We start from the raw sequence: 25,294 nt of genomic DNA, 5'->3' as shown, positions 1-25,294 counted from the left end.
GTGCCTGGGTGGCTGAGTCGGTTAAGCGACTGCCTTCAGCTCAGGTCATGATCCTGGGGTCCCGGGACTGAGTCCCACGTCGGGCTCCCTGCTCAGCAGGGAGTCTGCTTCTCCCTCTGACCCTTCCCCCTTCATGTGCTCTCTCTCTCTCATTCTCGCTCTCAAATAAATAAATAAATAAAATCTTAAAAAAAAAGAGAGAAAGTTTACTGCAAACTGAAAACGAGATTCAGCACTTTCAGCCTGTGAAGAAGCCACAGGAAGGAAGACAAAGAAAATTCTAACAGAAAAACTGAACCAAATATTCATTCTTGGGTTTTCTTCCCATGGAGCTTTAGTCTAGAAAGACTTATTACACAAAGCAATGTGGATAAAATCACTCACCACAAAGTGAGGCAATTCTTTAATTAAACAACAAGTAGGAAAACATTATTTGAGAGTAAAAGCAGCCGAAATCTATCACTGAGGAACTTTCACGAGTTCCTCCACCAAAACTGAAAAATACAAACGGCAGCCATCTGCGGTGATACAACAGTGAAGTTCATCACTTAGAAAAGCTTAATTATCAATTATTTATGTCGAGCACTTGCAAGCCCTATTTTCCAAGTGCATAATTTATAGAGGGGGGAGGTGCCCAGTTGCCTTAAGTAGAAACAGCCATCTCAAATAATTAAGTCATTTACTATTGAACCTTACCAAAATATATCTTCTATACATTAGAGATTATATATTTATTATACATTAGTTGAAATTTTAAAAGGTAAAGATTTTTGGGAGCCTCGCTGGCTCAGTTGGTAGAGCGTGTGACTCTTGATTCCCATGTCGTGAGTTTGAGCTCCACGTTGGGGATAGAAATTCCTAAAATAAAATAAAATAAAAAGATTTTACACTGATGGATGGCTTGCCCAAGACATGAATAAAGAATGGAGAGAAGCAGGTTTGGTGCCTGGAGTTATACGGTTCAGTTCAGTATGGGACATGCTGAGTTTCTAGCATGTGTGAACCGTCAGGTGAGAGATGAAGGGACAATGAAATCCAGACAGAAAATCAACTTACAGGTGGTAGTGATTGATCCCAGCAAGAGGAGAGCACTAATGACTTGGGGGACCTAGGGTTAAAGGTGGTGATAGGGTTCTATTGGAAATGGCTTTTTTTTTTGCCATAATATTAAAAGAGAAGAAATTACCAAGAAAGCAGTATAAAGCTAATTGTAGTTTTGCCTTACATTAAAAATCAAGAACACAAATATACAAAGATTTAAAATTAGGGTCAATATTTGAGAGATGAAAAAAGGACTTTTCATTTCAGTAGCAGAGTTGGTACAAAATTCCTTTAAAAAGATGATCTCCCTTGGTGCACTTAAAATAAAAGTACCTTACCAGTTAAAAGAAAAAATGAGCTTAAGGCAACCAAAAGCTGGCTTGTGGCTTTCTTTTGAAATGGACACGTCTAATAACTTGTCCTAGTTAGGCTAGTGAGACAGAACAAATCCGCCATCTGCAGCCTGGATAAAGCTTTCTGTCTATTTGCCCCAGCTGTCTAAAGGGAGGAACCAGTGCAGAGTCTTGTATAGCTACCATATCAGCAGACAGTAACACCTAACACACTAACAGTTCCTGAAAAAAACACCTTTTGGACAGCTTGTGCACATTTTTACTTCTTAGCATGAACCATGCTCTAAAATCAGAAATGGTAGGGAAAAAGAGCTATACTACAATACTTTGCCTGTTTGCTAATACGGACATATATGACTAATGGATAAACTGCAAGTTTTTCATTATTAGCTAGCTATAATTTCTTATTTATTTTTTTGAGGGGGGGAGGGAGGGGCCAAGGGAGAGGGAGAGAGAGACTCTTAAGCAGGCTCCACACCTAGCATGGAACCCAACACAGAGCTCAGTCTTACGACCCTGAGATCACGAACTGAGCCAAAATCAAGAGTCGGATGCTCAACCGACTGAGCCGCCCAGGCACCCCAAGTTAGCTATAATTTCTTAACCAAAATTCATATTGAATTTCTTTGTGGGATTTAAGAAGATACATCTTATGGTAATCATTTTACAAGACAGACATACATCACATCATCACGTTGTACATCTTAAACTGACACAATGTTAAATGTCAATTACATCTCAGGAAAGGGGAAAAAAAAGAAAACACATCATACACAGATCTCCAAAATTATATTTAAAACATAAGGTATGAGTGGGAGAAGAGGGAGTTAGTGTTTAAAGTGTATAGAGTTTCCGTTTTGCAAGAAGAAAAAGTTCTAGCGATCTTAACACTACTGAACTATAAGCTTAAAAATGGTAGGATAATAAATTTAATGTTACATATTTTTCACTACAGTAAAAAGAAATAAAGAAAAAAAATAAGGTTTGGTCTAGAATGTCCAACAGTAATCCAAGTTCAGTATTTTTTTTAAGATTTTTATTTATTTATTTATTTGACAGAGAGAGAGACAGCGAGAGAAGGAACACAAGCAGGGGGAGTGGGAGAGGGAGAAGCAGGCTCCCCACAGAGCAGGGAGCCCAACGCGGGGCTCGATCCCAGGACCCTGGGATCATGACCTGAGCCAAAGGCAGACGCTTAACAACTGAGCCACCCAGGTGCCCCTAAGGACAACTTTTGAACCAAGAGTCCAAATCAATAAATTGACTTCAACTGCCCACAAAGAAAAATACAACTATTTGTTCCTCATCATGCGAACAACAAAATATCTCAGTTAGAATTCACTATCTTGGGGCGCCTGGCTGGCTCAGTCGGCAGCACATGAGACTCTTGATCTTGGGGTTGTGGGTTCAAGCCTCACGTTGGGTGTAGAGATTACTTAAAAATAAAATATTAAAAAAATTCACTGTTTTAAATAATTTACCCAATGAATGTAAGCTATTAGGGCATATTCCTAACATCACAGTGAAATTAAATATTGCTCAATTGATCCCATAATTTATTGATCTCATCTGGCCCAATGAGATATTCTGACATTTGCCACCAAACTGCTATGAAGTATAACATCATACAATGAAGAACAATTAAACCTATTTCCCATTTTTCTACAACTCTGTGTGCCTTTTACAAGATATACACATATCAAATCATCACATTGTACACATTAAACTTTATGGGTACCCTACATGTTAACAAAAATGCTAATTAAAAAAACCTTTTCTTTCAAATCTGTGAAATTACTGAAGTATGTCTGCCTATAGAAACAGGCTTAGGGAAAAAAATTGTTTAGGCCTCTAAGTAATAGCAATTTATTTACTGTCATAGCACAATTGCAAATCAAAGATTTTAAACTTTTTAAGTCATGGAAACTTTGTTTTATAAAACTAAAACAAAAATGTTGAGCAGGCAAAAAATTTTGATAATCTGTGTGGATTAAATGATAAAGTAAAATGTATTTGGGATTTTAGCTGCTATCTTATGCTAAGTGGGAGTTTTTATTGCAAGATCTATAACCAATCTTCCCTTTTTTAAAAAATTTAAATTCAGTTAACTAACATACAGTGTATTATTAGTTTCAGAGGTAGAGGTCAGTGATATACATAACACCCAGTGCTCATTACATCACGGGCACCACCCAGGTACTCCATCCTCCACCAGCAACCTTCAGTTTGTTTCCTATGGTTAAGAGTCTCTTATGGCTTGTCTCCCTGTCTGATTATGTCCTATTTTATCTTTCTCTCCCTTCCTCTATGCTCCTGTTTTGTTTCTTAAATTGCACATATGAGTGAAATCATATGATAATTGTCTTTCTCTGATTGACTTATTTCACTTAGCATAATACCCTCTGGTTCCATCCACATTTTTGCAAAGGCAAGATTTCAATGTTTTGATGGCTGAGTAATATTCCATTCCATATATACACCACATCTTCTTTACCCATTTATCTGTCGGTGGACCACTGGGCTCTTTCCACAGTTTGACTATTGTGGACATTGCTGCTATGAACATTGGGGTGAATATGGCTCTTCTTTTCACTACATCTGTATCTTTGGGGTATATACCTAGTAGTGCAATTGCTGGGTTGTGGGGTAGCTCTATTTTTTTAACTTTTTGAGGAACCTCCATACTGTCTTCCACAGTGGCTGCACCAGCTTGCATTCCCACCAACAGTGTAGGAGGGTTCTCCTTTCCCTGCATCCTCACCAACATGTCATTTCCTGATTTGTTAATTTTAGCCATCCTGACTGCTGTGAGGTGGTATCTCATTGAGGTTTTGATTTGGACTTCCCTGATGCTGAGTGATGTTGAGCACTTTTTCATGTGTCTGTTGGCCATTTGTATATCTTCTTCAGAGAAATGTCTGTTCATGTCTTCTGCCTATTTTTTTTTAAGATTTTATTTATTTATTTGACAGAGAGAGAGAGAGAGAGAGCGAGAGCAGGAACACAGGCAGGGGGAGTGGGAGAGGGAGAAGCAGGCTTCCTGCCGAGCAGGGAGCCCGATGCGGGGCTCGATCCCAGGACCCTGGGATCATGACCTGAGCCGAAGGCAGACGCTTAACGACTGAGCCACCCAGGCACCCCAATCTTCTGCCTATTTCTTGATTGGATTATTTGTTCTTTGGGTGTTGAGTTTGATGAGTTCTTTATAGATTTTGGATTCTAACCCTTTATCTGATAAAACATTTGCAAAAATCTTCTCCCATTCTGTAGGTTGCCTTTTGGTTTTGTTGACTGTTTCCTTTGCTGTGCAAAAGCTTTTTATCTTGATGAAGTCCCAATAGTTCATTCTTGCTTTTGTTTCCCTTGCCTTTGGAGGCATGTCTAGCAAGAAGTTGCTGTGGCTGAGGTCACAGAAGTTGCTGCCTGTGTTCTCCTCTAGGATTTTGATGGATTCCTGTCTCACATTTAGGTCTTTCATCTATTTTGAGTCTATTTTTGTGTACGGTGTAAGGAAATGGTCCAGTTTCCTTCTTCTGCACATGGCTGCCCAATTTGCCCAACACCATTTGTTGAAGAGACTGTCTTTTTTCCACTGGACATTCTTTCCTGCTTTGTCAAAGATGAGTTGACCATAGAGTTGAGGGTGCATTTCTGGGTTCTCTATTCTGTTCCACTATGTTTTGTGCCAGTACCAGGCTGTCTTGATGATCGCAGCTTTGTAATATAGCTTGAAGTCCGGAATTGTGATGCCACCAGCTTTGGTTTCTTTCTTGACATTCCTGTGGCTGTTCAGGGTCTTTTCTCATTCCATACAAATTTTAGGATTATTTGTTCCAGCTCTGTGAAAAATGTTGATGGTATTTTGATAGGGAAGCAATCTTCCCTTCTTTTTATTTTTATTGATGTCACAGTAAAACAAATATCCTGCCTATAAGTGAAAAATATTAATCTTCAACTATTTGCTTTTGAACTAATGGAGCTGTATACTCGATTACTGCAGAAAATGGAATTGTATTTAAAAACTAATTTTAGGGCGCCTGGGTGGCTCAGTTGGTTAAGCGACTGCCTTCGGCTCAGGTCATGATCCTGGAGTCCCGGGATCGAGTCCCGCATCGGGCTCCCTGCTCAGCAGGGAGTCTGCTTCTCCCACTGACCCTCTTCCCTCTCGTGCTCTCTATCTCTCATTCTCTCTCTCAAATAAATAAATAAAATCTTTAAAAAAAAAATAAAAAAAAATAAAAAAAAATAAAAACTAATTTTATACAAAATTAAAAAATGAGAAAATTGGCTATGGGAATTCTATTAGGTCTTCATGTATTTGAAAAATCTTCACCTAGGGGCACCTGGGTGGCTCAGTCAGTTAAGTGTCTGCCTTTGGCTCAGGTCATAATCCCAGGCTCCTGGGATTGAGTCCCTCATCAAGCTCCCTGCTCAGGGGGGAGTCTGCTTCTCCCTCTCTCTCTACCCCTCCCCCCTGCTCATGCTAATAAATAAAATCTTAAAAAAAATTTACACAAGTAAAACATGCCTTTTGCAGAAAATAAAAATACATAGAAGTATGTAATTTAAAAAGCAATAATCTAATTTAACTCCGTGAGAAGTAACTCCACTATTAACAACTGGTTTGTGGCCTTACAGATTTTCCTACACGTATATAAACACGTTCGGGTTTTCTGTTTTTTCTTTTTTAACTTAATTGGGATATTACACATACTGATCTGCACTTTTTTTTTTTTGCCTAATGTACGGTAGGCATCCTTCCATGTCCACTTATGGATTGAACTCATTATTCCTAAGGACTACCTAACAATAACCCATATTGAGGACTTACTATGTCCCAGCACTGTACTATCAGGTACCAAATAGATTATTCCTCACAACAACCCTATCAGGTAGGTGATATAATTTTTTTTTTTTTTTTTTTTACAGAACTGATGATAAATGCACAGAGAAAGGAAGTAATTTATCCAAGATCACACAGGTAGTAAGAGGCAGTGTCAGGTCCGAAATCCAGCTATTTTTATTCCAGAATGCCTATGTGTACTCTTATCCATTACACTATATTCCCATCGAGCATCCAGACTTAATTAACCGGTTCTCTACTGATGAACATTCCCTACTCTCTAGTTTACATTGCATGCTTGCTTTTTTCCCTCCTGGGTGGTATTATTGTTGCTATTTGATTGTTTTTACATCTGGATTTGTCCTTATGGACTGTGTAGGATAAGGTGTTAATCATTTTTTTCCAAATAGGAAACTTTACTAACACCATTTATTGGATGTTCCATTTCCCCCACTAAATTGAAAATCTATTTTTATCATGCTATATATACCTAGCTCTGGACTCTATTCTATTCTGAACAAGCACAATGACGTTTGTTTGTTTGAGTACCATATAGTTTTAACAACTGTAACTTTACAGTATTTGAAGCAAGGAACATGTCAACAGATCCAAACCTTCCCCCCATTCTCAAGGTCCCAACCCTGACCCCCCTACCTGGCTTCCTTCTACTTTGTGACATTCCCTCAAAACCCTTCAACATTACACAAGTTTCAAAACCTTACAACTTCCCTCTATTTCTATCCATACTTTCTTCTGGCCTCAAGAAGGTAGTCCTTCTCTCCCCGTTCCAAAGTTAACTTTTCCACTTGAGTTCCCATCCCCAACTGTCTCTACCTCCTCGAGACCTCATCAACAACCTCTCTCTCTGTTTCTATTCCTCTTTCCACGGGCTTTTTGCTTGCCTCGTGCTGCAAGCATATTCTGGTCTTCTCGACTTAAAAAACAAATACAAAAAAGAGTTCCATGTGCCATGCCTTAAAATCCGCCCACTGGCCACCCATCTGTCATTCCTGTCTGCTCCCACCCACACCCAGTGACTCCTCAAACCCTTACAGTGCTTTCCACCACTCTACTGAAACTCTTCCCTGGAACACCCAGCAGCCCAAGTGTATTCTCACACTTCACTCACCTTATGAATGCTCAGAAGACTTCCATGCTCACTTCTGAGGCTCTTTTCCCCTCGGCTTCCAAAATCCTCATGGTTCTGAGTCTCTTCCTACCTAAAACTTGTGTCATGCTTTCATGCAGCCCCCAAACATGGATGTGTCTTCAAGAGCTCAGGTCTCTCCTTTTCTTTCATTCCCTCCCTTTTTCTCTTCCTCATAGAATCAAATCAGAGGCTCTGATTTAAAACAGCTGAATTTGATCCCGGTGCTGCCTTCCTCCACTGGGTCACCTGGGACAAGTTATTTAACTTTTGGGGGGCTTTGGTTTCTTTATCTATAAAACGGATAGTAACACCTCTTTCAAAAGATTGTTGTTAGGCCCGGTGGGCAATTAACACACACTGGCTTCTCTTTTCCCATACTCCCAAACATTTTCCTGATCTTTCTTTGGAGTTTCAGTCCAAATCTTTAACCACCTGCCATATCTTTTCACCTAGATATCCTATCTTTGCTTCAAATTCAATGAATAACCTTTTTTTTTTTTTTCTGGGAGAGGGGGAATAAAGAGCATTTTATCTTAAGAGCTGTCACCAGAACTCCTCTTAGCAAAGGCATGATCTTTTTTGGAATATACCTTAATGAGGTACTTAGAATGGAGAGCAATACACCAAGGGCACGGGTACATTTGTTGCTTATTGATGCAACTCAAATGGCTTTGTAATTTCTTTTCTCAGAGGAAAGGGTAAGGAGAAGAGTCAAAAAAGGAGAGGTAGGAGGAAAGAAATATTAGGATGAAGAAAGGCTCAGGTTGGTGAACTCAACAGCCAGTGAAACTCCCCAGCTGAAGTACAGTTTAGGGTGATGATGCTTACTATGCCTTTGTATTTCTGCAATGTAAACCCCAACTTCATCACCCTCAAATATTTAGTAGAATCTACACTTTGAATACTTTATGCGAACGGAATTTTTTGGAGAAACTGAGGAATGGACTGAAGTCACATTTATTGTTGGGCAGGGACAGCAAGCTGGAGCTCAGGAGCCAACATGGTTGTGCCATGGGTCATTTGGGAATTCACAGAAATCTTGGAAGGGGCATGAGAAGTCTATAGTCTATGATTTGGGGGAGTGGGTGGGTTTCTGTCTAATTTGCCTAGATTTTGAGAAGCAGTAAAGCCCTGGCTGACATTTGGGACTCACTTTATTTTTTTTTTAAAGATTTTATTTATTTATCTGAAAGAGAGAATGAGATAGAGAGAGCATGAGACGGGGGAGGGTCAGAGGGAGAAGCAGACTCCCCGCTGAGCCGAGAGCCCGATGTGGGACTCGATGGGACTCACTTTAAAAGCAGTTTCTGCCCCAGATTCCCAATTTCTGTCAGTGGTGCTTCACTTCTCTGGTCACTCAGGTTAAAAATGTCATAGTCATCAAAACCACACCAACACTGAATGTGTACTTTTGTGCAAAGCATCCTTGTCAAGACCTCAGCCCTTTGCAAGTTCGATGACAGTGGATTATCAGGTTATAGTTCCCTAGAAAATCTCTATGCTTCTAGTCTTTTTCTCCCTACAACCTATATCTCTAAGAGATAAATCTTCCTTAGAACACCATCTGGTTCTTTTCTTTTGCTTCCTACCCCCTTCCCAAATTTTATTTCTCACTACCCTTCTTTTAGGAGAATTCTCTGCCTCAACCAACTAATCTATTTGTTATTCTCTAAATCCATCAAGAACACTGGCAAGGACACCTGAAACTAATATAACACTGTATGCAACTAACTGGAATTAAAATAAAAACTTAAAGGGGCACCTGGCTGGCTGAGTCCGGAGAGCATGTCTCTTGATTGTGGGGTTGTGAGTTTGAGCCCCGTGTTGGATGTAGAGATTACATAAAAATAAAATAAATAAATGAAATAATCTTTAGGGGCACCTGGGTGGCTCAGTCAGTCAGGCGTCCGCCTTCGGCTCAGGTCGTAATCCTGAAGTCCTGGGATCGAGCCCCATGTTGGGCTCCCTGCTCAGTGGGAAGTCTGCTTCTCCCTCTCCCTCTGCCTCTCTCCCCGGCTTGTGCGCTCTCTCTCTCAAATAAGTAGATAAAGTCTTTAAAAAAATAAATAAAATAATCTTTAAAAATTAAAATAAAAACTTAAAAATTTTTAAAAAGCACACCGGCAACCTCCCGGCCATTACAAATACTATTCTTCCCCTTGGACTATCTGGGAGCCCTTCAGTGTGTTCAGACGAGCCATTGCTCCCAAGAATTCTACCCTAACTGATCAAGCTCTTCTCTGTGTTTTATTCAGTTGGTATAAACCCCTCTGTACTGTTATTTTTAACAGCTTTATTGAGGTATACTATACACAGCATAAAATTCATCTATTGTACAACTCAGTAACTTTGGTAACTATCACACAATCCAGTTGAAAACACTTTCATTACCCCAAAATGTTCCTTCATGCCTGTTTACAACTCCTACTCTGTTCCCCAGCCTTAGGCAAACACTGCTGTTTTCTATCTCCATAAATTTGCCTTTTCTAGACATTTCATAGAAATGGATTCATATAATATAGTCTTACATCTGGTTTCTTACACTTAACACAATGTTTTTGAGGTTAATCCATGTAGTGCAGCATGTATCACTAGTTCATTCCTTTAAGTTGCTGAATAGCATTTCATTGTATGAATATATCTCATTTCGTTAATCCATTCACCAGCTGATGAACATTTGGATTCTATCCCATTTTTTGGCTATTATGAACAGTGCTGCTATGGACATTTGTATATATGTCTGTGTGTGAATCTTTTGGGAGTGGAATTGCTAGATCATAAGGTAAATTTATGTTTAACATTTTAAGACTTGCCCAAACTCTTCCAAAGTGGCTGTTACCGTTTTACATTCCCAACAGCAATGCACAAGTATTGCAATTTCTCTACATTCTCACCAACATTTGACATTGTCTTTTTTACTGTCGCTATCCTCTTGGTTGTGAAGTACTACCTCATCGTGGTTTTAATTTTATTTCCCTAACAACTACTGGTATTGAGCATCTTTCCATGGGTTTATTTATTTACTTATTTTTAAAGATCTTATTTTTTTATTTGTCAGAGAGAGAGAGAGCACAAGCAGGAGGAGTGGCAGGCAGAGGGAGAAGCGGGCTCCAGGATTCGATCCCAGGACCCTGGGATCATGACCTGAGCTGAAGGCAGCTGCTTAACCAACTGAGCCACCCAGGCGTCCCTTTTCATGGGTTTATTAGCCATTCTTGTATCTTCTTTGGTGATATCTCTATTCAACTCTTTTGTCCATTTTTATTTTTTAAGTAGGCTCCACACTTGGCGTGGAGCCCAACGTGGGGCTTGAACCCACGACCCTGAGACCAAAAGTCTGACACTTAACTGAGCCATGCAGACGCCCCTCTTTTGTCCATTTTTAAATTGGGTTGTCTTTTTAATACTGAGTTGTTCAAGTTCTTGGTACATTCTGGATGCAAATCCTTTATCCGTGTGTTTTGCAAATATTTTCATTCAGAAGGTGGCTTGTGTTTTCAGATTCTTAATGTCTTTTGAAGCAGAAACATTCTTAATTTTGAAGAAATCCAATTTACCAGTTTTTTCTCTTCTGGATTGTGCTTTTGATGCTATATCAAAGAACTCTTTGCCTAATCCTGAATCAAATATTTTCTCCTATATCTTCTTTTAGGGGTTTTATGGTTTTCATTCTTACATTTAGGCCCGTTTTTCTAAACAGCTTAATGAGATATAATCACACACCATACAATTCACCTATTTAAAGTGTACTATCCAATTGTTTTTTAGTATATTGGAAAGAGTTATGCAACTATTCACCACAATTTTAGGACATTTTCATTATCCCAAAAAGAAACCCATTAGCAGTCACTCATTTCCCCCTCCCTCCAGCCACTGACACTCGCCAATCTACTTTCTGTCTCAATGGATTTGCCTCTCACGGACATTCGGGATGATACAACATACACGATTTTGCATCTGGCTTCTTTCACTTAACATTAATATTTTCAAGGGTCATCCACGGTGAAGCGAATACCGATACTTCAGTCCCTGTTATTGCCAAATACTGTTCTGTATGGACTTACCACATTTTATCAGCTATTCCGTTTGCCAGGTGATGGACACCTGGGTTATTTCCACCTTTTAGCTATTATGAGAAATGCTACTATGAACATTCATGTACACATTTTGGTGTGGATTTATTTATTCCCCATTTTTCTTGGGCATATATATATATACCTAGAAGTGGAATTACTGAATCATTTAAGCAAATGTGAAAAGTTTTCCAAAACAACTGCACTATTTTACATTTCCACCAGAATTTTAATTTCTCTACATTCTCACTAAACTTGTTGTTATTAGTTCTGATATTGATTATAGCCAACCTAGTGGGTGTGAAGTGCTATCTAATTGTAGATTTGATTTGCATTTCCCTAATGGCTAATGAGGGTGAGCATCTTTTCATGTGCTCATTGTCCATTTGTATAACCTTTTTTGGAGAAAGGTCTATTCAAGACCATTGTTCCCTTTCTAGTTGGGTTGTCTTTTTCTTATTGAATTGTACAAGTTCTTTATATATTCTTGATGCAAATCCCTTATCATATATATGATTTACAAATATTTTCTCCCATTCTGTGACTTGTGTTTTCATTCTATGACCCATTCTGAGTTAATTTTTGATGATGTGAAGAGTTTAAGTTCATTTTTTTTTTTTGCTTGTTATTATCCAAATGTCCCAGCATCATTTGTTGAAACAAAAACAAACAAACAAACAAACAAACCACCCACTATTCTTTTCCTGTTGAAATGCCTTGGTACTTTTTTTTTTTTTTAAAGATTTTATTTATGGGGCACCTGGGTGGCTCAGTCGGTCAAGCGTCTGCCTTCGGCTCAGGGCATGATCCCAGGGTCCTGGGATTGAGCCCCCCGTCAGGCTCCCTGCTCAGTGGGGAGCCTGCCGTTCCCGTGCTTGTGCTCTCTATCAAATAAATAAATAAAATCTTAAAAAAAAAAAGTTATTTGAGAGAGAGACAGAGAGCACAAGCGAGGGGAGGGACAGAGAGAGAGAGAGAGAGACTGAGCGCGGAGCCCACTGGGGCTAAATGCAGGGCTCCATTCCAAGACCCCAAGATTGGACCTGAGCCGAAGAAGATCATAACCGACTGAGCCACCCAGGCACCCTTTGTCTTGGTACTTTTGTCAAAATCAATTGAACGTAAATATAAGGTTTTATTTCTGACTTGCAAATCTCTTCCATTGATCTATATACCTTTTGTTGTGCCAATACCACACTCTGGTTTTATAATAATGTTTTAAATTGGGTAGTGAAAGTCCTCCAACTTTGTTCTTCCTTTTGTTTGTTTAAGATTTTATTTCTTGGTAATCTCTACACCCAACGATGGGCTTGAAATTACAACCTGGAGATCAACGCTCACATGCTCTACCAACTGAGCCAGCCAGGCGCCCCATTCTTCCTTTTCAAAGTTGTTCTAGATAATCTAAATCTTTGTGCATGCATGTGCATGTAAATATAAGAATCAGCTGGTCAATTTATTTTAAAAAAAGTCTGTTGGGATTTTGACTCAATTTTTAGAATGTTGGCATCTTGACAATATTGAGTTTTCCAACATGAAATGTTTAATTACTTAGATCTTTTTAAACTTCTTTAGTTAAAGCACCAATCTCAGCAACATTTTAGAATTTTCAGTATACAGGTCTTATACTTCTGATGTTAAATTTATTCCTAAAGGGGCGCCTGGGTGGCTCAGTCGTTAAGCGTCTGCCTTCAGCTCAGGTCATGATCCCAGGGTCCTGGGATCGAGCCCCACATCGGGCTCCCTGCTCAGCCGGAAGCCTGCTTCTCCCTCTCCCACTCCCCCTGCTTGTGTTCCCGCTCTCGCTGGGTCTCTCTCTGTCAAATAAATAAATAAAATCTTCAAAAAAAAAAAAAAGACCGTATCAACTCTTGTCTGAGTTTCCAGCTTGCTGGCGGGCCCTAAATATTTTAGACTTGCCAGCCTCCACAATCACAGGAGCCAATTCCTTAAAATAAGTCTTTTTATTTTAAGGGAGACACATATATTTTTAAAATATACATATATTGGGGCGCTGGGGTGGCTCAGTCGGTTGAGCATCTGCCTTCGGCTCAGGTCATGATCCCAAGGTCCTGGCATTGGGCCCCACAGCGGGCTCCCTGCTCAGCGGGAAACCTGCTTCTCCCTCTCCCGCTGCCTGCCTGCCTACTTGTAATCTCTCTCTCTCTGTCAAATAAATAAATAAAATCTTAAAAAAATAAAATAAAATATACATATATCTCCTACTGATTCTGTTTCTTGGAGAATACTAAATGACTCTGCCACCAAATAGCTTGTATTGTTAATACAAATAGCTGGTATTGTTAATACTCCCTTCTGTGACCCATATTCTGACTTACAAAGTTGATTTGAGAGCTATCCTGCTGCTTGCCATAGGAATCAAAATCACTGAGCACAAGGATCAGAATCTACATACTGGTACATAGCAGGTGCTCAATAATGTACATTAATGGTAATGAACAGAAAGAGAAAAGAGATGCTAAAGAACCAAAGAACATAACCGCCATCATATAAGGAAATCAAAGGCCCTAAATCTGAGGACAAAATCAAGAAGTGAAAGAAATCAGTCTGTTAATAATGAAGTGAAGTACAAACAGAGCAAAAATATTAGATGTTTTAAGAGGTGGGTGCCTGGGTGGCTCAGTCTTTAAGCGTCTGCCTTTGGCTCAGGTCGTAATCCCAGGGTCCTAGGCTTGAGGCCCACATAGGCCTCCCTGCTCAATGGGGAGTCTGCCTCTCCCTCTACCCCTCTCCCTGCTCATGCTCTTTCTCACTCACTCTCTCTCTCAAATAAATAAATAAGATCTTTAAAAAAACAACAACAGGAGAAGTACTACATGTTAAGTGTTTAAAAAAATAATACTAGCATTTGAGGGGCGCCTGGGTGGCTCAGTCAGTTAAGCGACAGACTCTTGATTTCAGCTCAGGTCATGACCCTCAGAGTCATGAGATGGAGCCACATCAGCCTCTGCACTGGGTGCGGAGCCTGCTTAAGATTCTCTCTCTCCCTCTCCCTGTGCCCCTCCCCTCCACTTGCATGCATATGCGTGGACGTGTGCATGCACATTCTCTCTCTCAAAAAAAAAATACTAGCATTTGAACTCTTGATCTTGATGACTTCATCATTAAATGGAGCAACACTGAGGTTTTTATGGTATTAAATGTATTTACTATGAATTTCGGGAACTTACTTAATTTTGAGATATCTAACTGTGCCAGAACCAAACAATTCTTTATTCTGTAGTGAGTTCCAGATTTTTAAGTCCTTGGTGTCAAAACTAATATTAATGTTCCTAAAAGTTAAGAGAAACTTTTATAACTAACGGACAAAGACATGACCCATGCTTTATTTATTTTTTTAAATATTTTATTTATTTATTTGACAGAGAAACACAGCGAGAGAGGGAACACAGGGGGAGCGGGAGAGGGAGAAGCAGGCTTCCCGCCGAGCAGGGAGCCTGATGGGGGGCTGGATCCCAGGACCCTGGGATCATGACCTGAGCCGAAGGCAGACGCTTAATGACTGCGCCACCCAGGCACCTGATGACCTATGCTTTAAAAACTGCTCTTGCCATAGGACAGACCCACGTGACAAGCATATATGTACTCCAATGTAACAAAAATTTGGAGAATAACGATGCTAATTGCTCAGGACTCTACCATTCTGAATTTTTATAATAGGTTTAGCTCTTAACAACCTGAGCAAGGGGCGCCAGGGTGGCTCAGTCGTTGAGCGTCTGCCTTCGGCTCAGGTCATGATCCCAGGGTCCTGGGATCAAGCCCCGCGTCGGGCTCCCCGCTCGGCAGGAAGCCTGCTTCTCCCTCTTGCACTCCCCCTGCTTGTGTTCCTGCTCTCACTATCTCTGTCAAATAAATAAATAAATAAAATCTTTAAAACAACAACAACAAAAACAACCTGAGTAGGGGCGCCTGGGTGGCTCAGTCGTTAAGCGTCTGCCTTCGGCTCAGGTCATGATCCCGGGGTCTTGGGATCGAGCCCCGCATCGGGCTCCCTGCTCCGCGGGAAGCCTGCTTCGCTTCTCCCTCTCCCACTCCCCCTGCTTGTGTTCCCTCTCTCACTGTGTCTCTCTCTGTCAAATAAATAAATAAAATCTTTAAAAAAAAAAAAACAAACAAAAAAACAACCTGAGTAAAATGAATTACTCGTTTTTCAATTTACTCAAATATGTAGAAAGAGATAAACTAGATTCATTAGGTGCTGAATTACAATGAATTAAATTGTCTTTATAGTATGCCCATTTCTTGCTGGATAGAGAAAACAGGCCTAATGACTTTTATTAACGTGGATACCCCTTTCAAAAGATGAGCATGCATGCATAAAAACAACCACCTCAGCAAAGCCATACCTTTGCTAAACAAATGATCATGGGCTTTTAAAGAAGGGAAGATCTTAGAGAAGGATTTAAAAGCATGCATAGCTTCTAACTCAAAAATCACAAAGGTACAACCAAACGCAGAACAGTGCTATAAATAGCTTTCTATGCTAATGCAGAAATACTATCTAGAAATGAGCTCCCACCATGCCTTGTTATTTAAATGACTAAAAATCATGTATTTATTAAGAAAGCCAAATATCACCTAAGAACATCTGTATAACATCCATCATTGCTGCACTGTTTACAACAGTAAAAAACTGAAAAAACAACAACAAAAAGCTCCCAAATGTTCATCAACAGAAGACTATGTTAAAACAGGGCATTAGCATACAAAGGAATATTATACAGCTGTTAAAGAACAGGGAGCCTGGGTAGCTCAGTCCTTAAGCGTCTGCCTCCGGCTCAGGTCATGATCCCAGCTCAGGTCATGGTCCCAGGGTCCTGGGATCGAGCCCCATATTGTGCTCTCTGCTCCTCAGGACGCCTGCTTCTCCCTCTCCCACTCCCCCTGCTTGTGTTCCCTCTCTCTCTGTGCTTCTCTGTCAAATAAATAAATAAAATCTTAAAAAAAAAAAAAAAAAGAACAGATACTCTCTAATATGGAAATAATATAAAAAGACCTCCAATATCCCTAAAATGAAAAAAAAAAAAAAAAAGGACACTTGGCTGGCTCAGTCGGTAGAGCATGTGACTCTTGATCCCGGGGTTGTGAGTTCAAGACCCACACTGGGCATAGAGACTACTTAAAAATATAAAATCTTTTTTAAAAAGTGGGGAAAAAGGTGCAGAACAGTCTAAATTGTATGTTATGCTTTTATCTGCACAAGAAACTGGAAGAATTCCAAAGAAACCAAAAGTGGTTACACAGGGATGGGAGGTGTATGGGAAGAAAATGGGTAGATGAATAGTACAGTGAGAACAAGATTTTCACTGCATGACTTTTCATTCTATTAAATTTTGAAACGTGGGGGCGCCTGGGTGGCTCAGTTGATTAAGCGTCTGCCTTCGGCTCAGGTCATGATCTCAAGGTCATGGGATCCAGTCCCGCCTCTGACTTTGCTCAGAGTCTGCTGGAGATTCTTTCTCTCCCTCTCTGTCCACCGCCCCCCCGCCCCCACTCACGCTCCCTCCCTAAATAAATAGATAAAATCTTTAAAAATAAAAAAAACTTTGAATCATGTAACTTATATTACTTATTCAAAAAATAAGTATTTTTTTTTAAAGTAGGTCCACACCCAGCGTGGAGCCCAATGCGGGGATTGAACTCATGACCCCGAGATCAAGACCTGAGCTGAGATCAAGAGTCCGACAATTAACTGACTGAGCTACCCAGGCGCCCCCCAAAAATAAATAATTGTCAAAAATTTAGGCTATTTTATTTCCCCCATCTCTAAAAAAATGAAACCTAAGTTTCAACAGGAAATCCACCGTTCTCAATAATTTCTAAATATTTCCAGTTCAGTGAGCATACAAAACTAAGGGGTTCCTCTAAAAATACAAAATAAGGAAAGCAATTCTGCTGGGCACTGTGACCATCAAGACAGGGACGGATGACAGAGCTGCTTTTTGAAACTATTCCACAGGCAGCAGAGCTTGAGACTTTCCAGAGAGCCAGAGGTCTCGGCTTAGCAGGTCACCTGAAGAAAGCAGACTCTGCTATTTGCTTTGCTCTATCACTACTGAAGATAAGAAGACTTCTTGGGCACCTGGGTGGCTCAGTCATTAAGCGTCTGCCTTCGGCTCAGGTCCTGGGATGGAGCCCCGCATTGCGCTCCCAGCTCCGCGGGAAGCCTGCTTCTCCCTCTCCCACTCCCCCTGCTTGGGTTCCCTCTCTTGCCTTGTTTCTCTCTGTCAAATAAATAAATAAAAATTTTTTTTTTAAAAAGGTAAGACTTCTCAAAATCAACCCAGTCTGATCCCTCAGCAAGGACAGGCCTTTGAGTTTTGTCTCAGTCCTGGCACAGAACAGCTTCCTTTCCACAAATCATCACAAGTCCAGTTCCTTGTGAAAGGCAGAGGCTGATGGCTTATAGAGAAGAGCACTAACTGCGTGACCCTGGCCATACCAATTTGTTTCTCTGACTTCCATTTTCTTATCGGTGAGATGAGCGTATCTTGGGCCAAATTCTCTCAAAGGTTCCTTTCAGGTCTACAATACTATCATTCTACAAAAAAACAGGTCAATTTAAAGATCAGATGAAGGGTGGGAGATGCCTCCACACTAGAGCATAAACAAGTTCACGGAAATTCTCAAGTACACAAAGGTTTGCTGACTGGGACCTGAATGTTATGATTCTTTTTTTTTTTTTTTTTACGATTTTATTTTTTTATTTGAGAGAGAGAGAACCGGGGTGGGGGGGGGGAGGCAGAGGGAGAGAGAGAAGACGACTCCATGTTGAACAGGGAGCCTGATCGTGGCCTGAGCCCAAGGCAGATGCCTACCCAACTGAGCCACCCAGGCGTTCCTGATTCTTATTTTTTGTGTTCTATCTTCAACATAAATAATGTGGTCCCCTTGTTGTAAAGATTTCTCACGTACATAACTTCCAATTAGAAATGATTTACACCTAGTTAACACTTTTAAAACATGGACGGAGTGGAGAGAATTATTTCAGACTGTTAGTTAGCACTGAGTGTTTTGGTTAAGAAAAGTTTGAGTTTGGCCTTTTGATCCTTTTATGATCATCAACCAAGATTCACACTTGTATTACTATCCTTTGGGGAACAGCCTTCCAGAGATTTACCTATGCTAATTCCCACACGTGAAGGGAGGGTGAATCCTCTTCTGAGACTGCAAACTCTACTGAAATCTCCAAGCTCAGCAAAACATGTTCCATATTGTGATCAATAAAAGCTAAGTGATTTCAGGGGGAAAAAAAAAAAGCAACCCACAAATACTTGTGCATATTTTTGTCTATTAAAAAGCAAAGTGCATGCTTCTTTTGGCATTGGTTTCATATAGTCGTAATTAGCTAGAGTTTTATCAAAACGCTAAAGCTCCGCAGCTTTATCTTAGACTGTTCTAAAACAGCTCTTAATCATATTCATGTCGGCAAGGATTCATGCTTTGGCACAAAAGCATCAGAAACACAGCTCTCGCAGACACTCTGCAGGGTGCAGGTCCATTGTCTGGTCCCTGCTTCCACCTGGCACAGACTGGACACACTGCTGGGAAACCAGCTCATCTCATTAGCATGTCTTTATTCTAAGGCTCCAATTCTGACACCTCTCCAAGATCACCAAAATCCTCCTCAGGTCCTAGGCCAAAGAGAAGATGGTAGCCACCGGTCCCCCAGAAGTCTTGAGAAAAGCAATGAAAAATAAAGAGCATAGAGTTAGGTCATGCACGAGCAGTCCAGAATTGGCCGGTGCTCAATCCACTTGTGATCCTCTATCCTTCGCTGTCAAAATCCTCCTCCACCTCTGACGCTTTATGCCACAACCCAGAGGTTGGACACATTTACCTTTTTAATGATTCTGAAAACAAACGGAATACTTCTATACATTTTAAATACCTCTGCCCTGTCCCCAAGCAATCCGCATTCTAAAAACCAGGTCTGCCGCCACTCTGGCAAAGGGACAACCCGGCTGACTCTGACACTCAGCCTCCCAAACATTTCCGTTAAACACTTCTTTTGGCTTCTGACAGCCTCTTGAAAAGCGCAGCCCTGCAAACGCACTCTGGGCCTCCATCCTCCAGCAGGCATCGGAAGCTTCGCCCTGAGAAACCTACTTCCAACCTGGGCCCGTGCCTCCCTCTCCAGAGGCCTGGATGCGCGGACCCCGGCCGGCCTCCCAGCACAGGCGCCGGTGCCGGATGCCAGGCCCGCCTCCCCTAGATCAAGCCGAATACCCCTAGAGAGATCAGCTCCCGAGGGGAAAAGGCGCACCGCGCGCGGAGGAAGGGTCCCGTCGGGGCCGCGGGCACCCCGCCCCTCGGGAGCCGCAGTCCCCCCGCACGCGTCTCTGCCACCAGGCACATGGCCTGCAGGCCGCTCGCGTCCTCGGGCGGCGGGCCGGCCGGCCACCGCGGCGACCCAGCCAAGGACCCCTGCGCACCGGCCCGCAGCCCTCCCACCCCCGGCCCCGGGTGGCGCCCCGGCCCGCGCCCGCCGGCCCTCACCGGACTTGGGCGGGTAGCGGTACACGGAATTGGACGGGATGTCCACCTCCTCCACGCCCGCGTGCTGCCGGCTGGTCAGGGCCCCCATGGCGCTGCGCCCGCGCCACCCTCGCGCCTCACCGCGGCCGCTCGCCCCGCGCGCGGTGCGGGGGTCGGCTGCCCGCCGCGGCCGGCTCCGCCTCGGCGCTGCGGCTGTGGCAGCGGGGAGCCCCCGGCGCGCTGCGCACCATCCTCCGCCGGGCCCCGCGGCGGCGCCTCTGCCGAAGGGGGCTGCGGGCCGGGCCGGGGGCGCAGCCGCCGCCGCCGCCGCCGCCGCCGCCGCCGCCGCCGCCGCCGCCGCCTCAGGCCGCGTGATGTCAGCGACCGCTAGAGCGCGGGGCCCGCGGCGGCCGCGGCCAATGGCGGGGCGGGGCGGGGCGTCGGCGGCGCGCCAGCCAATGGGCGGTGGGATGCGGCGCGAGCGGCGGCGGTCCCGGCGCGGGGAGCCGCTTGGGGGCTCAAGGCTGCGGGCGGGGGCCGGGGGTGTCTGCGGGATCCCGGTCGGACGACAGTCGGGCCCGGAGGATGCTCGCCATTCTCCCAGACCCCCGAAGGCGGTGCGCGGCCGTCCGGCGGAGGGAAGGCTGCTCCAGCCCCGCCCCTGGCATCAGCGAGCCGGCGGTCAGGAGCTGGCAGAGGGGCGCCCCGGCCCCCGGGCCCTGACCCCGGCCCGCAGTCGTAGCGGTCCCAGTGCGTTCGCCGCAGAGGACTGCGTTCGCCGCAGAGGACTGCGTGGCGTGAGCATCTCTCTCGCCCCCCAGCGCCTCTGCCCCAAAGTGCCCTGCTGATCCCATCTCCCAGGCGTGGGGAGATTACTCAATGCCGGTAACCCGCTAGGAAGATGTCGCCATCCCTCTCACGTAGCTCCTTTCAGAGCGCCGAACTCTTTCCCTGCCCTCTGTTTTTGGGTCCCTGAGGCGGCTGCTGTAGCTCTGAAGTTTGGAGAGCATCAGCCTAAGATAAGATCAAGTCGTCCACCCTCTGATTGCATCTTTTGGAAACTTTGGAGGCCTGCGTGCGAAAAGTCAAAGCAGGGGAACGCGAATAGGGGGCCAGGCAGAACAAGGGGCCCCTCTTGATAAAAACACACAAGACTGTGGGAGCCTTGGACAGGCAGAAGGCGTCGTTCTAAAACTTAATTATAGACATCTGTATTTTAAGCCTTTTATTTTATTTGTGGGTCTAGTGGGTTTTTTTTCTGAGAGGGTGGACTGATCAGAAATTTCAACTGCTAGAACATGACTTCAACAACTTTTCACAATGTTTGAAGTACAGTTTGTGGAGTGTTCAGTTCCCTTGATTAGGTTCGCTAAGCCTTTTTATAGAGTCTACCTCTTTCTTGATTATATTTTGCATTTTTCATTGCCTTCTTTTCAGCAACAGACCTGGTGCTAAAGGCACCGAAGCCCAGTTGCCTTGGTTTTCTCCAGAGTCCCCAGGATGGGGCAGGAACACATTGCTGTTATTTATATATTTTTTTAAAGATTTTATTTATTTATTTGAGAGAGAGAGAGAATGAGAGATAGAGAGCACGAGAGGGAAGAGGGTCAGAGGGAGAAGCAGACTCCCTGCCGAGCAGGGAGCCCGATGCAGGACTCGACCCCGGGACTCCAGGATCATGACCTGAGCCGAAGGCAGTCGCTTAACCAACTGGGCCACCCAGGCGCCCTGCTGTTATTTATATTGACTGATGCTGTAAGAGGGGCTTGAGCTACAGGTCAAGTCCCTGGCCCAGACAAGCCGGTGGGCAGCCTTCTCCCAAGCACCTGGCAGAGTTCAGAGCCCTCCCTCCAGCCCCCGGCCCTAACCACTGGAAGGTTTCCGGACATATCTCTGGGAGGGAACTGATGTCCTTCTTGATACTCCTTTCCCCACATGCAGGCCCTACCTTAGAGTAACAATAAGGTATAATATCAGTCATGAAGAATCTAGAACCCCCTCAAAATAGAAGGCCTTCAGCACATTGCAGAGTAAAATGTTGCCTTATCATCTTGGGCTCTGCTCAGAAACCTTTGTTCTTCCTGCCCTCAACATCCTGTACCGTCCTCTTTATGGGTTTCTCTGAATCTGAGGGTCTCAGTCAGAGCCAGGCGGGGATGTGGGTAAACAGGGCAGCTCAGTGCTGTTGCTTGCAAGGATCTGTTCTGGTCCCAGCTCAGCCTGCTCTGAGTCTGGGAAACGGGTTCATTCCTCATCTTAGATAACACTGTCCAAGCCTAACTGGTTCCTCCTCCCACAAATGAGTCAGGAATCCAATGCTTAGAATAAGAAAAGAAAAGAAAAACAAGGCATAGCACAGTAATATTAGTGGACATTTATTGAACACTCTCTCTGCCAGGCCCTATTTTGAACGCTTTTACATATTAAAGCATTCATCCTTCACAGTAACCCTATGAAGTACGTGCTCTTAACACCCCCATTTTACAACTGAAAAAACGGAGACAGAGAAAAAACACTGACTTTGGGTTGGACAAATCAAGACCCTAACCAGTGACATAACTTTGAACTAAGCTCTTACCAGTTCTCCGTCCTCTCGTCTGTAAAGTAACCTGGCCCTGGGGTGCCTGGCCGGCTCAGTCTGTAGAGCGTATGACTTTTGATCTCAGGGCTTGTGAGTTCAAGCCCCATGTTTGGTGTAGAGATTACTCAAAGATAAATTCTTTTTTTTTTTTTAAGATTTTATTTATTTACTAGTCAGAGAGAGAGAGGGTACAAGCTGGGGGAGCCGCAGACAGAGGGAGAAGCAGGCTTCCTGCTGAGCCAGTTTCCGGATGTGGGGCTCCATCCCAGGACCCTGGGATCATGACCTGAGTGGAAGGCAGACGCTTCACCGACTGAGCCACCCAGGCACCCCTTTCCCTATTATTTCTTTTTAACTGAGCCTTGATTCACTCATTGCTTCTTCACAGCAGCCAGTGAGGGCCAGGTAATTTTATTAAGAATTTATCTTTAGGGGGGCACCTGGGTGGCTCAGTCGTTAAGCGTCTGCCTTAGGCTCAGGTCATGATCCCAGGGTCCTGGGATTGAGCCCTACACAGGGCTCCTTGCTCAGCGGGGAGCCTGCTTCTCCCTCTCCCTCTGCCCCTTCTCCCCCCCCTCCACGACTCCTGCTCGCCTTCTCTATCTCAGATAAATAAATAAATAATCGTTAAAAAAGAAATAGTAGGATAAATAAATAAATAAATAGATAGATAAATAAATACATAATAAATAAATAAATAAAATAAAGAGAAGCAATAGGGTTGCCTGGCTGGCTTAGTCGGTAGAGCATGTGACTCTTGATCTCAGGGTTGTGAGTTCAAGCTCCACATTGGGTGTGGAACCTACTCAAAAAAAAAATTCTTTTCAATTGATTTTAAAAAACAAAAAGAAGTGATAACCAGCCCCCTAGGCTCATGAGGCAGAAGAGAAGGGGATAGGGGATAGTTTGGAGAAAACTGTAGCTCAAAGAGACTTTCTGGGAATTGAGTTCAAGTCCCACTTTCTACAATGTAATCCCAGTGTTATTGTTTGGGAAAAGAGAACTTCAGCCAGTGCCCAGGGCAAAGAAGAGATATGCAACCAAGCCTTGGAGGAGCCACCTCTTGGGGGCCAGTCCTGCATTCCTCTCTGGTCCTTCCTTGGCGCCACTTGGCTCCCTTGCCAGAGATCTGGGCCAGGGAGAGGGCCTGCGGGAGAAGACGGCACAGACAAAGGAAAAATCCAGAAGTGATTGCCATCAAGAGAGCCGTAAAAATGCTTTTAACTTGAATAAATGGTCTGGTGAGGGGTGGCACCGGGTGCGTGAGGAAATTACATGCAAATACCAGGCATCCTTTGTGTAAACGGCCTCACGGCATCCTCTCCATTTGCATGCTACACAAGCAGCCCTTGGGAGAATCTCCGCAGAGAACCCAGTGTTTAAGGGTCTCACGAGTTTCCTCTAAGCATCCACTCAAGGCTGGAAGGGAAAAGCCACACATTTTATCAGGTCCCAGCTTTTCTCAACCTTGGGTCTAAGGGAGAAAGGAGAAGCGGGTGGGGGAAGCACAGGGTGAGTGTAATTTCGAGGTCAGCTCGTCCCTTAGAGCTTTCAATCTTGCTCATTTGGGCTGTCCTGATTTCAGCTCAGATGTGCATTTTCCACCTTTGTGACACATCCACTCATTTGAACGATTTTCACAGATTCCTGTAACAGGAAGGAGAGACAGCCTGCTGGTGAAAAGCTGACAGATGCAGCCCTGTTTGCAGCACAGCATTCCCAAGACAGCCGGGGAAAGGAGTGGGACGAGGTTGGGGGGGGCGGGGGGGTTGTCTCTGGGACCCAAAAGGGCTGGGGCTAAGACAGCCCCTTCTTTGCTGTTGGTTTGGCCCTTCCGTCCTTGCTAGGGTGATAGGAAGATTATACCTCTGGCTGTTCTGAGCGAGTGCAGGTCTCTCCAAAAGATAGGGCCCAATCAGCGACACATGGCCCCTGATCCCTCTCTCAGCCCTTGGACCATGGCTTCAGTGGATTAAAGCTAAAACAACCAGAATAGAATTTCACATCCTACTCCAGATCAGTGGACGAGGCTGACACGGGCAGAGGGGTCTGATCCTAAATGCTTTCGGACCCTGCAGATGGTTCCTTGGGCAACCTAACGCTCTCTGTTGAGGAAAATAACCTTGTCCATTAGGAAGCCAGCAATCAGGCTTTCATATTTTGCTTCTTGCCAAATGTGAATTCCTCATTGTTAATTTCCTCCTCAGCTGTGTGCGGCTAACAAAGGAGAACTGTTCACATGGCTGCAAACTCCAGTTGGGTCTGTAGCTTCTTAATCTACTTTTCCATTTAAGACTGAAATGAAAGACGATGCTAATGCTGCCCTGCGCGGCCGAGCCCAGGGTGAGGAGAGTAAGGTGCTAGGGTGCGTGACCCTCACGTGGCACTCACGCTCACTGCCAGGCCCAGGCAGGTAACTCAACCGCCTGTCCCTAGTTTCAGCCCTGCTGCCTGGGCATCTGGCATCTGCAGAAATGAGGGAGCTGGGACATTAATCCTATTCAAGGACTAGTTTAAAGAAATTAGGAGAGTCTGTTCTATTGCACTTTATTTTAGTTTACTTCCATTATTATTATTATTATTTCTTATTTGAGAGAGATGGAGGGAGGGAGGGAGGGAGGGAGGGAGATCATGAGCGCGGGGCAGAGGGAGAGGGAGAAGCAGACTCTCCGCTGAGCAGAGAGCCGGATGCAGGGCTCGGTCCCAGGACTCCAAGATCATGACCTGAGCCAAAGGCAGATGCTTCACCGACTG

The 25,294-nt window shown here is 43.8% G+C and overlaps 1 protein-coding gene across 7 annotated transcripts in view; it reads right to left on the bottom strand.

The window, feature by feature from the left end:
• RNF157 (ring finger protein 157) overlaps positions 1-20,128 on the bottom strand; it is a 77,336-nt gene extending 57,208 nt beyond the window's left edge. For 4 of the 7 annotated variants that reach the window (XM_028112334.2, XM_028112335.2, XM_028112338.2 and 1 more), the window contains exon 1: positions 19,981-20,127. In XM_028112334.2, coding sequence (XP_027968135.1) covers positions 19,981-20,068 — 88 coding nt within the window. In that variant the 5' untranslated portion in view covers positions 20,069-20,127. Of the gene's footprint in view, positions 1-7,366; positions 7,856-19,980 lie in introns of those variants that run through there. The other 3 variants (XM_028112331.2, XM_028112333.2, XM_028112332.2) reach the window with 3 other exon arrangements.
• Between the last annotated feature and the right edge of the window lie 5,166 nt (positions 20,129-25,294).

Source organism: Eumetopias jubatus, unplaced genomic scaffold (genome assembly GCF_037043125.1).
Source record: "Eumetopias jubatus isolate StellerSeaLion01/CBP00866 unplaced genomic scaffold, mEumJub1_p1.0 scaffold_10, whole genome shotgun sequence".
Lineage (NCBI taxonomy): Eukaryota > Metazoa > Chordata > Mammalia > Carnivora > Otariidae > Eumetopias > Eumetopias jubatus.
This window is presented reverse-complemented; position numbering and strand designations above follow the sequence as displayed.